General features: G+C 31.5%; 4 protein-coding genes and 1 long non-coding RNA gene across 9 annotated transcripts; 3 read left to right on the forward strand and 2 right to left on the reverse strand.

Annotated features, from left to right (window-relative positions):
* Positions 1-124: 124 nt before the first annotated feature.
* LOC132906839 (uncharacterized) lies at positions 125-1,072 on the forward strand. The gene is made up of 2 exons (XM_060959398.1): positions 125-404; positions 561-1,072. The coding sequence occupies exons 1-2, from the start codon at positions 328-330 to the stop codon at positions 790-792; spliced, it is 309 nt and encodes a 102-aa protein (XP_060815381.1). The 5' UTR covers positions 125-327; the 3' UTR covers positions 793-1,072.
* Positions 777-6,734, reverse strand: LOC132906822 (2-hydroxyacyl-CoA lyase 1). Of its 3 annotated transcripts, XM_060959372.1 has the most exons (14): positions 6,589-6,734; positions 6,179-6,335; positions 5,859-6,099; positions 4,329-4,470; positions 4,066-4,150; positions 3,423-3,604; positions 3,176-3,352; positions 2,834-3,075; positions 2,585-2,770; positions 1,786-1,861; positions 1,459-1,696; positions 1,281-1,388; positions 1,074-1,197; positions 777-1,002 (listed from the first exon to the last, which is right to left on the reverse strand). In XM_060959372.1, the coding sequence occupies exons 3-14, from the start codon at positions 5,901-5,903 to the stop codon at positions 907-909; spliced, it is 1,701 nt and encodes a 566-aa protein (XP_060815355.1). In that variant the 5' UTR covers positions 5,904-6,099; positions 6,179-6,335; positions 6,589-6,734; the 3' UTR covers positions 777-906. The 3 variants fall into 3 exon arrangements, with proteins under 3 accessions (XP_060815355.1, XP_060815354.1, XP_060815356.1); XM_060959371.1 differs by lacking the exon at positions 6,589-6,734 and having other exon boundaries at positions 6,179-6,407; XM_060959373.1 differs by lacking the exons at positions 4,066-4,150; positions 6,589-6,734 and having other exon boundaries at positions 6,179-6,406.
* LOC132906844 (uncharacterized) lies at positions 1,266-1,920 on the forward strand. Its single transcript, XR_009658047.1, has 2 exons — positions 1,266-1,377; positions 1,451-1,920. It is a non-coding gene; the product is annotated as an uncharacterized LOC132906844 (long non-coding RNA).
* LOC132906824 (sialin-like) lies at positions 4,684-13,586 on the forward strand. Of its 2 annotated transcripts, none has more exons than XM_060959375.1 (5): positions 4,684-5,114; positions 10,611-11,454; positions 11,583-11,902; positions 11,967-12,211; positions 13,135-13,586. In XM_060959375.1, exons 1-5 carry the CDS (start codon positions 5,063-5,065, stop codon positions 13,282-13,284), a joined length of 1,611 nt encoding a protein of 536 aa, XP_060815358.1. In that variant the 5' UTR covers positions 4,684-5,062; the 3' UTR covers positions 13,285-13,586. The 2 variants fall into 2 exon arrangements, with proteins under 2 accessions (XP_060815358.1, XP_060815359.1); XM_060959376.1 differs by lacking the exon at positions 4,684-5,114 and adding an exon at positions 8,799-9,215.
* LOC132906826 (arginyl-tRNA--protein transferase 1) lies at positions 11,985-17,365 on the reverse strand. 2 transcript variants are annotated; one of them, XM_060959378.1, is made up of 8 exons: positions 17,024-17,365; positions 16,666-16,792; positions 16,410-16,543; positions 15,905-16,335; positions 15,484-15,645; positions 14,625-14,797; positions 14,291-14,552; positions 11,985-14,213 (listed from the first exon to the last, which is right to left on the reverse strand). In XM_060959378.1, the coding sequence occupies exons 1-8, from the start codon at positions 17,118-17,120 to the stop codon at positions 14,061-14,063; spliced, it is 1,539 nt and encodes a 512-aa protein (XP_060815361.1). In that variant the 5' UTR covers positions 17,121-17,365; the 3' UTR covers positions 11,985-14,060. The 2 variants fall into 2 exon arrangements, with proteins under 2 accessions (XP_060815361.1, XP_060815363.1); XM_060959380.1 differs by lacking the exon at positions 15,484-15,645 and adding an exon at positions 15,015-15,170 and having other exon boundaries at positions 17,024-17,361.
* Positions 17,366-17,844: the final 479 nt, after the last annotated feature.

Consider the following 17,844-nt stretch of genomic DNA (forward strand, 5'->3'; position numbering starts at 1 on the left):
ACATCTATCCATGTATTGTTGATAAATTAAAGTTTCTTAACATATATCTAAAATACAAAGATAACCAATGAAGAAGTAGTACTCGACAAGATCTTGAACGCATTTCTCATGTCTTAAGTGTGGTCTTAAAATTAAATTTTAAGTCAGTTATATTTGATTATCAGAATTGATAATCAATGGTTATATTGTACTATTTATTGTATACTCTATATACATATGTTGAAAATTTCCATAATGTATTATATCTTATAATCCATTATTTTGTTCATTGGAATTTATATCATACATCAGTTGTTTTAAATTTGTATACAATTTTGATGTGTTCAAATGGATAGTGGTGATATTGATACTAAAGTTGAAATTCAAAAGACTCTGATATCTCTTAACGAAATAACATTAAAAATGTAAGCTTCAAATAAATATGAAATTTAGTTTTTTTATATTCTGTTATAAATTATGTCTGTAATTAGCAAAAAATTGGCATGCAAAGATATTCTAGAAAATAATCTCATTCATTCAATAAACAAAAATAAATGATACAGTTTTCTTTTGTTTTTCAGAAAAAATGAGTTGAAAATTATTAATGATCTCGTAAAAAAAAACGGACAACTTCACACAGCTGTGGTTGATGCAAACAAAACATTAACTGTAGTAGCCCAAGATATGGGCATAAATGTTGAGAATATTTTAAGTAATGAGAAAAGTGAAAATGAATCCCAATTTAACTTAAGGGATATTATATCTTCTGCTACTTTCCAAGAAAAAATATTTGCATGTTTAAATAATATGTGATCTTTATTATTTTTAGTAAACATTTTGTATATTTATATTTACAAATTGTCTTATACAAAGAGTAAAAACAAGTACAAAATCCATATTTTTTTTATCTTTACCTGCTTTTCATCGTTAAAGCTTTGATTCTGTCAACCAATTGAACTTTTGTTGTTTACGATCAGCCTGGGGATTAATCATAATGTTTATCAAGCTAGGAGAATCATTGACCTATAAGGAATTTATTCATTAAAGCTACTGACTGTTATAATAATTAAATGAAAAATACAAATTATATTTACTTGAAGGCATATTTTGAGTGTACGTTGTATATCTTGTACAGTGGTGCAGAAGTAACCTTTGCGACCAAACATCTCTAACATTTTTTCATAATGAGTTTCTGATGTTAAAGAATTTGGCGGTATTCTAAAAGTCATATATGTAAATATATGCGTAATTTTGTCAATTTTTACGAATGCATCTGCAATACCAAAAAAAAAAGGACTTACACCTGTGTTGGTTCTCCTGAAGCTTGTATTTGTCTAAATGTTTCATTATCCAGACCACTATAAATACCATTATTATTTATAATGATGACAATAATTGGTAGTTTATACCTAAAATATTGAAGATTACTAAGAAAATTAACTTTTATGATCTTAATATTTGGTAATCTCAGTTATCTACCTAAACATTGTTTCAATTTCCATGCCAGAAAACCCAAATGCACTGTCTCCTTCTACACAAATAACTCTTTTTGTGGGAGCATTTTTTTTACAATAAAGGGCGGCTGCTATAGCAAACCCCAAACCGACGCCCATTGTACCAAAGGTAGCAGCATCTAGTCTGTGACGGGGTTGATTATTTAATAAAATCGTTTTTCCTATGTCCATTGTATTAGCTCCTTCTGAGCAAATAATACAATCTACAAGAAGAAACTAAATATTTGTATTACTTATTTCCATAATTATCATTATAAAATATCGTTTAATTTAAATGAGAAATGTTATTAACCAGATGGAATTGTATCTTGAATATGTTTAAAAACGGCATAATAATTTAACGGTACCGAAACATCCATTGACATTTTCTGTAAAATAAGTAAAAAATATTAATAATAAAAACAAAATATGTTATTTCTCAAACTAATATTAACAGGTTCGCCGTCACGTCGCACATATCTATGCGACGGGTATACTTCCGTGGGGGCCCCGTCACCAAAATATGGTGACGCTCTTCTTATTTGAGTTAATTAATTAAATATACAATATTATATATAGGATATACAACATAAATTATACCATACTTTTTATTAATTTATATTCTGGATAATATATTACATTATCCTATATCGTATGGTATTCGTTAAAACATACCAAACACATTTGGGGTGATTTTGGACACTACGAAAAATAGTTAGACTCCGTTATGACTACTCTCCTCACTTTCAAATATATTTTCACGCTGTTTACTGAACATTTTGAGGATGAAAAAATCACTGATGTACGTCTCACAAGTATGCTTCTCGACTAAATGAAAGATCTTAGATATCTACCATGAGATCCCTCGGAATACTCTAGCTGGATAGCTTATCGCTTTCTCCATTTTAGAAATAAATAATCTTTTCTTTATAATGAATCGAAGGCGATAAACAATGAATCGAAGGGGATAAACAATGAATCGAAAGTCATAAACGATGAATTCCTGCTTGTCGCTGTATTTACGTTCTGCGTATCGGCGGTCGGATTTGGGCCCGGCAAGAAACTTAGCCGAATCACGCTGGGTGACGAACGTGTTAATACATGATGCTTACTTGAATCATTGCTCTATTTTTATTTGATTTGGCTAGTAAATCTTTCCACCATGGACTATTTTCTTCAACAAACCATTTACGTTCTTTCAAAATGGCAACAAGACTATCTACAGCTGTAGATATATCAGATTGAATTGCGATTGCGGAAGGAACAGAATTGTGCAGTTCCTCTGGACACAAATCGACCTAAAATATGAACACTGAATTTTTGTTCACAAAAGTTATTTCATAAAAATAAAATTGCAATACCTGTATCACTTTAACATCAGGCTGGAAACGAGGTGGCTTGCCAAAGTGTAACATCCAATTTAATCTAGCACCTAGTAATAAAATAACATCGCTTTGTTGCAATGCAAATGTCCTAGCACTAGAAACGCATCGTTCATTCGTGTCTGGAACGACTCCTTTTCCCATCGGCATCGGAAGGAAAGGAATACCGGTTAAATATACCATACTACGGATTTCATTCTCTGCTCTTCCATAGGCTGCTCCTACAATACAATTTTGCAATTATATATTCATCGGAAATTTTTTATTTGTGTATTCTCTTAGGATTAATAGCTCTTTTAATAATATTGTATTATTAATTACCTTTTCCTATAATCAACAATGGTTTCCTTGCTCTCATAAGCAAATTAGCTGCTTGCTGGACTAATCGTTGATCGGGAAATATTAGTGGCGGTGGTGGACATGATGCAACTTTATAAATGTTTTCTTCGTCGATTGATTGAATTAATAAAGTAGCTGGTAAATCTAAGTACGTAGCACCTACAAATATTCATAACGTAGGACCGCGCAATATTTTATGTTTGCTAAAAATAGTATGCAGTGAATGTACCTGGTCGACCGTAGGTAGAAAGTCGGACGGCCTTTTCCACATGAAGCGGTATTAACGCTGCAGACGGCGGCCGGGCAGCATATTTACAATAGGGTTTACTGGATTCTACCTGTGACCATTCTTGAAAACCCCCGACGCCTTCATGATCTTGAGCACATGATCCACCAAGTACTATGAGCGGCCTGTTTAAGAATTTATAACTTGTAAATTACAATAATATGTACTAATAGTAACATAGCAAAAAATTAAAAATTATTTTCCAACGTTTTTGCACCTTTTAACATGGTTCTTATACGACACGCTTTACATAATCATAATCTAACTTATATAGTATGTGTTTTCTTTAATAATATTGCACAATGAATGCGAAACTGGTTACGTAATCGACTATAGACATTTCATGTAAGATTACTATTTTTTTTACGAAATGAAAGATTTGTATATCACAGAAATGCATTAGTTGTAATCTGACAACAATATAAAGTTCTAAATCGTTACAACATATTGCGCTAATGAATTTCCCACAGAAGATATATTAACTCTGTGATTGCCTTCAGCTAGGACACGCACTTTTAATTACAAATTTTTATAATATGAATCATGTTACATTATATGCAATAAAGAAAACTTGAGTAAAACTCACCAGCAATTTATTTGAGCGTTTGCCATACCACCGATAACATGAAGCAATCCTGGTCCAGAAACGCACAGTACGACAGCTGGTTTCCCTAATCAAATTAATCTAATTAATACAAGGACCTCGCAATATTCATGAAGTATAAAAAAAGATTGTTATGGGCTATAATGAATTTTCATTACATCTTTCGATTCCTATGCTGGGGTTTATATTTTATGTTATGCTCTGTTTCTATTTTATACTAATTATTCACACTTTTTCGCGCTTACTCGTTAAATATCCGTAAGCTTGCGCAGCATAGCATGCAGCTTGCTCATTTCTAAATCCAAGATATTGAATACCCGCCATCTGCATGGATAGTGCTAGCTCAATTACAGGATGTCCCATTATACCGAAAGCATACTCGACACCCTGTTAAAAAAAAAAAAGGAAAATGTGTAGTATTTCCAAAATGAAAAATTTAATAAAATACTTTTTATATTTTTAATATATTGTATAGCGTAATTAGTATGATGTGTTGTTAGAATATGTATGTATAATATGTATATACTTCTGATAACGTTATCAGGTTGATACAGGATGAATGAGAAATCAGCTAAAAGACGATAAGCTTTCCTGAATAAACTAAGAGTACAATGGATAAGTTAATTACACATTCTATTTTGTATACCAAGAACAAGGATGATAAATAGTTATCTTGATGATGATTAGTTATACAAATTTAAATGGTAAAGCGAGTTCAAATTCAAAGGTTCGGAAGTTTTTACATAAGTGTTTTGCTTGTATGTGTATTCGTTATCAAGAATGTTTTGCGCGTTGCAGTGGAATGATAAATTTCTTGTATAAGTGTTTTATTGAAATAAAGGTTCGAATTTTGTTCATGATTCTTTAAAAACAACGTAATTTGTATTTTACTGCATTATATATATTTTATTATACAACAATCAATTGGGAAAGTAATTGGAATACAATTAAATTAAAAGTTAATTGGAACGGAAGGGAAATGTTCTGTCATGGTGAAGAGCGAGTTCCACTTATATCACGAGTGAAGAAACGTAAGTAGCTATTTATGAAGTCGTAAGAATCATAATGATTTATAAGACAAAATTTGACCAACTTTGTAAGTTTATGTTACGAAATAAATATAAAATATTTTCAGAAATAGATTATTCGTAAACGTTGTCTGTAACATGAGTTATATGTATTTAGATTGTACAACTTAAAAAGGTCATAGTTCATTTTGTAAGGTCATAGATCTCTGGGAAATTTTCAATTGAACTTAATTAGTTTAATCTTCAAAACAAAACAAAAAGAAGGCATGCTTTAAGAAACTTTTTCATTTTAAATAAAATCAAAATTTTTAACATATTTTAAGAGACTTTTTAATTGAAGTACACTTCCCTTGAATTTACTAATTAAAATTCGACCAACTGATTGCATTTATTAAAAAAGGATTTTATTAAAAACAAACTGATAATGTTACACGATAATGTCATTTGTCAGTTTATTGCATTTATATATGTCATAAGCGATAATCGTTTTATCAACTGATATGATTGTTGCAGTGGAATTTTTATAAATCTGCTTTGTAATTTATAACGACTAATTCGCAACTCGATCATAATTCTAATTATGATATTACAAATAAAATTTGTCTAGGTGACTATAAAGATATATGTTTATAACACTATTAAATAAATACATTTCATAACCTTAAATGTCATTATGATAACAATAAAAAAAAAAAAAAAGAAAAACAGAAGGGACAAGAGAAATATAAAGGAAATCTAATTACATACTTGTTTTTTTAAAGCTTCCGCGGTTATTTGATTTCCGTTCTTCATTTTCAAATCGATTCTATCAATACAATTCGCACAATACGATGTTATTCGTTACCACAATTTCAAGCAACTGACAAATCCGGCGATGTACTTTGTACCCATTATCGACATGCTGATGAATTTTGTAACTATTAAAAAAAGATAAAATTCAATTTTATTGTAATTTTAACGAACCTTCGGTAGACAATTTTCTGGGTACCTATTCGGCACTTATATTGTTAGCTTATAAACACCTCGTCAGTGTCAATTTTTTTTTATAAGAATAATTTCGAAATTACCATCAGCCTGTTTGTGGTATTTACATACTTAAACATTAAATTTACCATGTAGAGATTGTTCCAAAAACGGAACACCTATAATCATTTCTAGTAATCATTTCCTTTAATTGCTAATGGGTTCAAGGTCATGGTCGTCAGTTTTAAAGTCGCATGCGTCCTTCAAGAAAAATAGCAAACTTGTTTTTTATAAACGAAAGTATTGATATCAATTAACACTTATCTATTTATCCAAATATGAATTTTAAGTAATAAAATTAAAATAAATAAATAAAAATAAATAAAAAGTTAGAAAATTGAATTTTTTCATTAAACAAAAGGAAAGTTAATTTTACTGTAACATTGAATGTACGCCGTCGTTTGGACGGCAGATCGTTTCTCGGACTGCTGTCTCTTTATTTAAAAGCACGTACCTGAACAGAGCTTAGTGCGAAAAGGATAACGGGTCTCCAAATTATGCTTGCAGGGTACCTGAAACACGACCGTTCAAGGTTTGCAAGAGGTTTTTCTATTCAAAAACTTTCACCGTTTCCTTTATTTCCGAGTTGCCTTATTGTCGATGCCTAGCCCTTGAAAAATGTACTGTAACGAAAATCTACGATTTATTACGGTATTCTGTTGCGAGTTACTAACATCTTCGTCCACAGGCGATTCGAGATATAACTACGCATTATATGGACTCCTATTTTTATATAAATTTTAAAAATTAATTTTGAATATTGCGTGAAAAATTTATTTAGGTATAGTAGAAATTTTGACTAAAAATCTTGTCTATAAATCTTGTCTATAGTCACCATTTTAGAAACGACGAATATTTTACCTACTGTTGACCTTATCTGAAGCTTGAAATTATCCTACAGGTAAGTAGGACTGTTGAACACTTCTGTACACGAAATCGTAGATTTACTTGAGTCGAAGAATTTTGCTAAGAAATACACAATATTTATTGTCGAAGGGTACAGAATAAGGGTCCCAGCGGATAAGACGACCTACCGGTTAAAATGTTTTTTTTTCTTTTTTTTTATTATTTAATTTGTACTTCACAATTTGTCCAGCTGGACATTCGATAAATTAACAGTTAAAATGTATACTTATTTTTTATAGAGTTGTCCATGCGATTTTTAGAAAGTAGTTTGCATCCTACCAAAGACACTTTGTATATTTTAAGCGTGGAATATTTTAACTAATAAATTATGTTTCTTCTCTGGAACTACGATACATTGTATGATTATTTAATTTACAGTTAAAACCTTTTCTATAAATGTTTAAATTGATACGGATGATTAACTAAAATTAAAAAGAAGCAGAGATGGAACTCTAGCGTTCATTTCAACAGCAATAAGTGGAAATTTCCCATGTGGATTACGTAATGATCCTGCCAGAACATCACATATTTTTTTATCTAAATTTAAGATCAAATTTTATTTAAAACCGAACAACTACCATTAATCGATGCAACATACGAGTATATAGTTTAATTGTTTCCGCTGTTTACCGTGATATAAGCAGAAGCACATTTTAATTATACTCATAATTAAAAATATAACATAATTACAAATATTTAAGTTAAACAAAGAATTTAGTCTAAAAAAGTATTCGTACTTTCCATTTCCATAACATCTTATTTCAATTTTTTCTATAAATTTAAAATCAACCTGTCTACGAATCAACAATCAGCTTTTATTCGATTTAATATTTTTATTTTCCTCCTTCCTTTTTATCAGACTATGCTACTCATTCATAGCATCTTCTTTCAATTAAAATCGCGGTTTAAAACGGTAGCAACAGGGCGTGTTATCAATAGCCCGCTACCGATGGGCGAAAGTTTATCGGTGTCTATCTAACACAATTTTTGCATAACACCAGTCGAGTTAACGTGCCGCGAATATTTTAACAACGATGAAATTCGATCGTGACATTCCTGTAAAACAAAATGTATCACCAACGAAATAAATCGTGGATATTAAGATAAGACTGTTTACCGTAGCGAATCTGTTCCAATTTCGTTACGTACGAAATAGAACGTTGAAACATGTGTTTAAACAAAACTACTCACGCTATCCGTCACTGACCGATACGTGACGTTGCTGTTACGTGACGGTTTCTGCCGTATAGTATAAATCGACCTTTATTCGTTCGTCCAATGAAAAAATGTTGTAACGCTATATTAGAAAAGAAACCGACACAGAAATTCCGTAGCCAGCGCACAAATTCGTGGTGTAATCCACAGACCGCGGAATTACGTAAAATGGTAAATTATTGAAAATGAAGGAAGCCTTGTTTCATGATGTCAAATCAGATTCGCTCGAGGAACACGCGACGAAAAAAAAGAACGAACTGAACCTTTTGCATTTATGTTTTGTTCGGTCTTGTTTATGTACATGTAAAATATTTATAATCCTAACAAAGAACGCTTATTTTGTAAATTTTTGTCAGATTGTTTTAATACAAGTAAAAATACGTATAATTAGAATTTTGCTGCAACGGCACAAACCGTAATAGCATAACTGGCCGATTTTCACAATTCAATACAATTGAACGTAACAATCATTCGTTACAAATATACTTTTAACAGAAACTAAATTCAATAAAAGATGTTGAAAGATATTGAATAAGAAATATTTGAAAAATTTTCAGTTAAAAATATTCTTCGAAGCTTTTGGGGGCCTGTGTAATGTGACAGAATGGTCAGTTGCAGGCCTGCAGGGGTGGCGAGGGTCGATCCTCAAATTTTGGTGCCCTTTCCTATCTTTCTATGGAAGGGATGTATATACCTGACTCCCCCACTTACTCTTACCTGCTGACTACTTAAATAAGCTGGCTGGATAACCGATGTCATCCAGTTACTCCTTCGGCAGTTTCCGATGTGTGTCGTGTTTGAATGCTAGTTTTCGTGGGCATCGTTTTGTCCTCTGTTTTGCTTCCACGTCTTTCACAAACGATGTCCTGAGGAAGCGTCTCGAGTATCGCGTTAGTTGGTGCGTGTTCCTCTGCTGAAGTCGCAGAATGTACAAACAGTATTACAAGAAGTTTTTCCCACGTGAGTAAAACACGTATTTTCCTATTTCATTCGTCTATTTACTTTCACCAATTTAAACTAAATTTCGAGAAACGATCAGATAGTTCGATCAGGAATCAGTTTCCTCTTCTGTATTTTCCTCAGTCTTCGATGAAAACTTTTCCGTTTTCAAACTGTGTTACTACCGGCAGTACGAAGTTCGATATTCGACGAATGTCGAAACTTCTTGTATGTGTTCAACACAAATTCCACTCTTGTCGGCACAGTTTTCGAATCATGTCCGTTATTTAACCTTCTTACAATCACTTAGATTGCTTAGGACACTTAATTTTCCTTTGAAAAATCTCCATCGTTTGTTGTAACGGCCTCGCTATCCGTTTAATCAAACTTTTTTTTATTTTAAACTCCATATCGATCGATCTCTGGATCATCGAACGTCGAAAAGATTAATAGCGTATAAAGATTAATATTGCTCAGTATTTCTTTTTTTCATTATTATTGGATACTGATTTCACATGGAAATTGATTGGTAAGCTGATTCGAGTATCCAAAGGAAACTTTCATCGGAATAGTACACGAAACGGAAGTAGGATCTGTAACAGGAGCAGTTTCAATTTTGTAAATAACAGCATACGGTAACGATAGTTTGTAAATACTCAGCGGAATGTTTAGAAAGTGGTCGAGAACTTTCTTTGAAATACGACTATATGTACTAACTAGCAGTAACGACAATTACTCAGAGAAGTTTTTAATAGAACGCAATATTGTGTTCATTCTCCGCGTAAAAACTTTGATCGCTTTATGCTGGATTAAAATTTTTGAATTTAAAAATTCCATTTTAAAATTAGAATGTTTCTAATTTATATTTCTATATCAAATTAATTTCCTTTAGATCTTGATAATACACAAATACAAGGTAGATACAAGATCCGTGTAGCAATATGATCGAACATATTAAAGTTACGTTCGCGCGAAATAAGCAGATTTTATTAAAAAACAAATGTCAAATTCATTGCTAAACATCGAGCAATCATAGTTGGCATGGTAATCCGTCAAATTCTCTTCATTAATCACTGGTCAATCATAAGATATATTGCTACAATTTTTTTTCAATTTTCTTCGATTCCAAATGTTTATCCTTAGATCTATCCAAGAAAGGGTAGCCGGTATACCCGGATTTTTTAGTACTCCTGACTCTCCATTTTGGAACTCTTTAAGTGAGTAAAAAATCGTGAAGGCGAGAAACATTATTTGAACGTAATAAATTATCGCGTAGATTGCAAACATTTTGTCGGAAATAATCATTTTCCTAAACGAAATAACTAAGAAATTGGAATATAGCAGTTGGACTTCAAAAGACTTTTCAAAATCAAAATACTTGAAACTTATCATCACCGACCTTCTTATTCGTTGCAGAATGGATTCCGACACGAGTTCTGATTTGCATAATGATGTTCACGGCCTGTTGGACCAATTACATGTGCCGTCTGCAAATGCCGATCCTCGCCGTACCAATGATCAAAGCTCTACCGGGTAATGTAACCGAGGGTGTCTGCAGAGCCGAGCATTCTCGAGTTCGCCGCGCGATATTTTGGTTGGATCCGGGCGCCTATCTGGAAGACTACATCCTATCAGAGAGGATAGAAGCTACACAAAATGCAGTGGATCCAATGGCACACAATATTCGTGTACGCAGGAATAATGACGAACGAAAGGTTCGCCCAATAGACAGTCCCATAGAACTATTCAGTGGCCTACCTTTCGACTGGAAGCCTGAGATTCGCGGTCAACTGATTGCTGCATACAGTTACGGAAATGTTCCTGGTAACTTCATCGGTGGCTTGATGGCTGTCAAATGGGGTGCTAAGCAGTCCATCTTGTGGACATCTATAGTAGCCGCTATAGTGTCGCTGATCAGCCCGATTCTTGCGCAGTTTCACTGGGGAGTTCTTCTTTTCTCAAGAATAATCATCGGTGTTACTGGTGGAGTAACTTTTCCAGCCTGTCATAGTTTGGTTGCACAATGGGCACCACCGAACGAGAAGGCCCGTTTCGTTTGGTCTTTACTCGGCGGTACGTTCGGTACCATCTTAACGTATCCTATGATAGCTGGTATTGCAGAAAATATACACTGGGAGAACGGATGGTACATTCCATCGCTACTAATGATGATTTGGATATTCTTCTGGGCTGTAATTACATACGATACTCCTACAGAGCATCCTGGTATCTCAGATGAAGAAAAGGAATACATTCAAAGGTAAGTATAGTTGAACTAATACCATTTGAATACTATTCTTTTTGTTATTTGCTTTTGTTGTTGATAAAAGTTTGCCATTGGTTGATTACTAACTTATTGTTATATAAATTGTTCTGTAAATTTCTCAGTTCGCAAGCAGGCACAGTGAGGAAAGAAAAACCTTCACTGAAGGAAACTCCAGTCAAGGAAATATTTACCTCGATACCTTTCCTCAGTTTAGTCTGCTGCCACTTCGGGAATTTGTTTCTTTTATTCTTCTACCAGAATGCCATGATGCTTTATCTAACGAAAGCTCTAGGATTCGAATTGACGAAAGGAGGTATGGCTGCTAGTCTGCCTTGGGCTTGCAGGATGTTGTTCGGATTTTTCTTTAGCTGGGCCGGTGATACGCTCAAGCGGAAGGAAATAGTTTCTGTTACCATAATACGTAAAGGCGCCACGTTCTTCTGTAAGTAATCTAATTTCGATTTTCATCAAGAACAGAAATGACAATTCCTTTTCTTTTGCTGCAGCTCATTTTTTGCCAGGCATCTTCCTTATTCTAGTCGGCTACGTTGGATGTGACTTAGTTCTCGCGAACGTTTTTCTCGTGCTGGCATTAGGTTTCAATGGAGCAGCGAGTATCTCTAATTTGTCCAACAATCAAGATCTATCACCGAATTTCGCCGGCTTTATATACGGTATCATGAACACGGTTGGTTGCGCTTCTGGCATGATTATTTCTCCTATGGTAGAGGAAATAGCTGGAAAATACGGAGTAAGTAGCTTTCTATGTCACTTACTGTGGCTTGGTATGTATTTTTTGCTAACTTTACTTTGCATCTGCTTGTCGCTTTTTCGCAGCAGTTTACGATTTTCGTGAGAAATTCCATGTTGAATTATTTGTATATATTACATAACTTTTATTTGCTCGTGTGTCGTCATAATAGAGCGATGAATATCTTGTTACAGCCGAGTTGTTGACGAGCAAGAGGTGTGCTCTTGGCATATTCGAAACCTCAGTCCTACCGTGTACTATGTTACGTAATTCATAGTACGGGCAGTACTGAGGAATCGTGTCTGCGATGCATTCAAAATGAAACACTAACAATACACAAACTTTTACTATGATCAATTTAGGATTTCTCTTAGCTAAAACAAGCTTTATTCTTATATCCTACTTTTGCAATTCATTTCTCTACCGTTTAAATAATTAACATGTTATTAGATATGTAACATATAATTCCAAGTACATATTCTGTAATTTTCGCGTCATACATGTGCATAAAGTATTAATTAATGTGTCAATATCAGTAAGATATACAGTGTAGGAAATTGCATAAGACAAACCGAAGGCTTTGCCAAACTAATCCTCACATGCATCCAAATACTCGTGATGTCGCCTCGTAGGTACTAGTCGTCTCTATATTTTCGAATTTATAGTACGAAAAGTACCTATAAGACGCATCACTAGGTGATTCATCCATACTGCAGTATAACATTTTGCTATTTTCATCACTCTTAACAAAGATGTGCAGGTGTATGGGTATGTGTATTCCAAATTTATGTACACTACATATATATGTTAACGCTTACGCTTATATAAATTTGTCTATAATATGTTATTTTTATTAATTTATGAATGCTTTCATCCTGTAGAGAATTATCTTGATTTTATACACAATTGCCTTTTTCTTTTAGAATCCTATTGACAGATGGCAAACGTTATTCTGGATTGGTTCGGGCGTGTGCATAATTTGTATGATTATCTTTCTGTTGGGAGGAAGTGGAAATATCCAAAGCTGGAATGAAATTCGAACCCAACCGGATGCGGAGCGCGGCAGAAACTAATTAAATTCTGACTTTTACATTTTTATTAATATTGAATGTCTTAATGTGAACGCGAATGTGATCAAAAACAAGTATTAAGATGTATTTTCAATTTCACATCTATAAAAACTAGAATTACATTTTACAATATTTATGAAACGTTTAACAACTAGAGCAAATTATCGTGGACCGAAGAATATTGTAAATATTTTATAAATTGGTCAACTGAACTGACGAATTTTATATACCAAGTGAAACTTAATTTTTTATATGATATAAGAATTGTTATTAAATGTTTCGTCATTAAATAAATTTATACGATATTTCTTATTATTCACTTCTGCCATCTCAATGAAAAATATTTCATATCAATCTAATGAAACGACTATATTTACACATAAAAATAAAGTATTTATGCATGAAATTGGACTGCATACGAAACGTACAATATTTATATTCAATTTAGTGTCTTAGTGCTTTGTACATTAGCTAAATTCGCAATTTTTATGCAATTAGGTTTTTATTGCATCAGAGAATAAGAGTAATTCATTTTTTATTTGATATTGCAGCAAAATAAGAGGAAAAGGAAGTAAATATTGTAGAGCGTATGCATAGCATGAAAATCACTTTTATTTGATAAGAATTTATTAATTTACTACACTTATCATCACAAATACTTTATTTGGAGCTATTAATTTTATTAATTTCACTTACTAATATCCATAATAAGATTCCAATTCGTCTTTTGATAAAATATACGATTGTTTTCATAAATAAGTTAAAACTTTTTACATACTTTAATAGCGATAAAGCAACAATCTCTGTGCACACTTCATGCCAACTAAACTAGTATATTCTTTAATCTCATCTTCTTCATCTTGCGTGATGGTTTGAGCTTGCTTTTTATAGATTTCATACGGCATCGCAATTTGCTGATACAAAACTAATACCTGGAGACAAATTACACTTACTAATTACAATAAATTAAACAGTTTGTAATACTAAATATGAAAATGTCGTTTATTACCTTACGAATATCAACTATATTATCCTCGTTAATAGCATCAATATCATCATTCAGTCTGCTATATTTTTGTTTATCTAATTTTAATAAACACGGTTCAATATCAAACCACGCATAAGTTTCAGGACATAATAGTTTCGATGGCCTCATTCGTGCCTTGTATCGCATTTTAGGACATGAATGTATGTAAAATCCCATGTAGTAATATTTCAGATCTTTTGCAACTTTATTTAATTGTCTTGTTAAATAAACTTCTCGAAGTGAACTAAATAAAATATAGAAAGTTAACAATTTATTGAAGATAATTTAAATATCAAAATGTGCCAAATGTACCAACCTAAATGTGCCGAGTGAGAGATGAGAATAAGCCGGATCATAAAAAAAGTAAACACTTGAAACACAAGATGGTAAAATATCTATCACGCCAACTGCAATTAATTCATTATCTAACCAATATTGTTCATGAAAAGAACCATATCCACTTGGTGGTCCATCATCCGGTGTCCATGGCTTCAAAATTATAAACTCCTTATTTGTATATATTCTTTAGCCAAAGCAATGAAATTTTTAAGCAATATTTAATAAAAAGGATTGTAAAAATATCATACATAATTTTGTTAAACATTTTAATATATTAACGAACAACATGAACAAATATTTCTTTTTATGTCATATAAGATTAGATTATAAAATCAGATTGAGATAGCAACCTGAATACGAAGTATACCTGTAAAGAGCTTTTTACAAGAAAGTTGAAGAATGATTCATCATCTGACTCCTTTTCTGTTTCACCATGAATAGTCATTTGATATTTTTTAAACAGGTTTGCACTTATTTTAAGCGTTTTAATAAACTCGTCCGACATTGTTTTCACCAATTTCATCTGATGAATTTAAACACGTGAATAATATTTGATGAACACAATGTATAGACATTTAAATGTATACACATTTAAAGGTGGTCCACTTTGCTCCAATTAAGCATTGTTTCAATTATTCAATTTTCAAAACAGTATTTTATACACATATTTCTTAATTAATATCTAATAATCTGTAATACTGTTATATAACTATCTACTTTAACAATAATTATGTACGATATTATGTAAATGAAAATAAAAAAATTATAATAATCCTTCTTTAACAAGTAAAGCTCTAAGATAGCTCAGCAGGAAATTATAGAAATTGCAAAATTACCTGCAAAGGTGAGTTCACAAGAAATCCCATATATTGCATCTCTGTAACCTTTTCTGCTAGAACTCCATGTATTGTTGTTTGATATTTTTTATATACCTCGTAAGATTGTTTCGAGGTACTTAAATATCCAGAGCTCATTGGCGAAGTTCTAACTAGTTTCAGCTAATAAAAGTCGTAAATTTTACACAACTTTATCAAAATAATTACAAAATTGAGCTAACACTGAACTAACAAGGAAATATTGTAACTAAACTGAACAGTTAAAAAAGTATGAAACAGTAAAAACATCATTCGAGTATTTTTCAATATTCCCCTACCTACTTTTTAAATATTACATAAATTGGAGAAAAGAGGACCAATATTTATAGAAACCATTTGCATGCAACATTTACTGTATTTGATGGAATAAATGTGTATCTACCTCTAATCTGTTGGTTCCATTATAAACTTCATCAAATATTTGCTCTAAACTTTTAGCCTGGTTTTCTTGTTTATTTTCTTTGAAAATAGCTTCTATTTCTTCCTGAGTTTTTCCTTGTATCATTAGTTTGTTTTGTTTTCGTTGTTTACGTAAAAGCTTTGCTTTCATACAAGGTATCCGTGTAGGATTCATTTCTACGGATTGTAGACTTTGAGGTGTACTATGAGAATCATTGTTATAACTTGATGCAGCAGGTGCACTTTCAGAATTATGTTTTTTATTTTCTAGATGATGCTTTTTCTGTTCTTTATTTGATGTGCTAGGATGTAACCTTGCATTAACTTCATCATTGATAAATTTGACATTCATATCAGAAATATTTTTGTCAACTTTTAAAAAGTGCTCACTGTGATTAGGAATTTCTTCAATATCTATGAAAAATGGTTTCATAAAATCACACGTTAAAGTGCATATTAAATAATAATTTAACATATTAAATCTTTACCAATGTTATCACGAAGATCTCCATCGTACGTATCCATAGTATCATCTTTATGTAATTCATTTCTTAAAAACTTTGCCATTCTTTTCAAAACCTTTTTTTGTGATTTAGAAATTTTAAATTGTAATGCTTCACATCTATTATAAATATTTAGATATATGAAAAATTTGTAATATAATTTGTAATAATATACACATATACATATTTTTTAATAGATAGGAAATTCGTTTTTAAAACATTTTAGAAATTTTAATCTTACTTAATTGTATACATTGGGCAACATGTTTGATCCATAGTAGATTTGTAACAATAAGAACCACACCTTCTCCAACCTCTATCTATTAGAGCTTGGTAATCTTGAACAGTCAATCCATGTGTGCCCATACCTAAAGTGTACTACAATTAAGATAAAGATGCAATACAAGGCATATTATTCAAATAACATTGACGCATTAATAAATGAAACTTAGCATGACAAGAACAAAAATTATACATGTATGAAATAATCATTGAGACTACATAACCTATTAATAAAAGTATGAAATTCTGTATATATAAGTGAAATAATTTAAAATAAAAATTCATAATTGATATTTGCTGTATACTTTGATACTTGCCATGACTGAAATTTGTGTTTGGGCTTTTACAATAACCACATTTATATCCATCCTGTTCACCATAATACTCAACAATACTGTACGATTGTCTTGCCATATTTTGCTCTTTATTCACTCGTTTTATTATTGCATTGATTACGATGAATTAATTATCAATAAAGATCATGCAATCTACTTATTTATTACTCAACGTATATATTTATATTAATAAAATTGATACCATCACGTATTTAAAAATCCAATCTACTAAACAGAAAGCGGTATTGTCACAGCCATCTTGTCATTTTTGAATAATGTTATTGACATGCAAACTTTGCAATGTGAAATTAAATATTTCCTCTGTTTACATTTCTCATTCAAATGTTCTTGAACGTGAAATCAATAAAAATATGTTGTATAAACTTAATTAAAAAATTCACCCTTTAGTACTTAGTATCTATAAATATAAAATTGCAAGATACAATTTACGATAAATATTACGCATATGTATCTTCTAATGTAACTGTATTTGTAATAAAATAAAGCTTGAAAGTTAATAACTCTACGTGAAAATAATTGAGAAGCTAGAATACTAATATTGGAAAACACAAATAATGTGATTATTTCTAGTAAATTAATAAATAATTATTGTATAACTATCACTCATTAAAAATACAAAAATCTTTCAATAAAAATATAACATCATATTGATTTTTTAAATTAATCAGCAATTAAAATAATTTTTAATTATCGCAAAGATCTAAAATGGTATAATGCGTATACATTTTACCATTTTCATGAATGAAACTATGCCTCTTTTACAGCAACAGGCATCTCTTACT

This window comes from Bombus pascuorum, chromosome 5 (genome assembly GCF_905332965.1).
Source record: "Bombus pascuorum chromosome 5, iyBomPasc1.1, whole genome shotgun sequence".
Lineage (NCBI taxonomy): Eukaryota > Metazoa > Arthropoda > Insecta > Hymenoptera > Apidae > Bombus > Bombus pascuorum.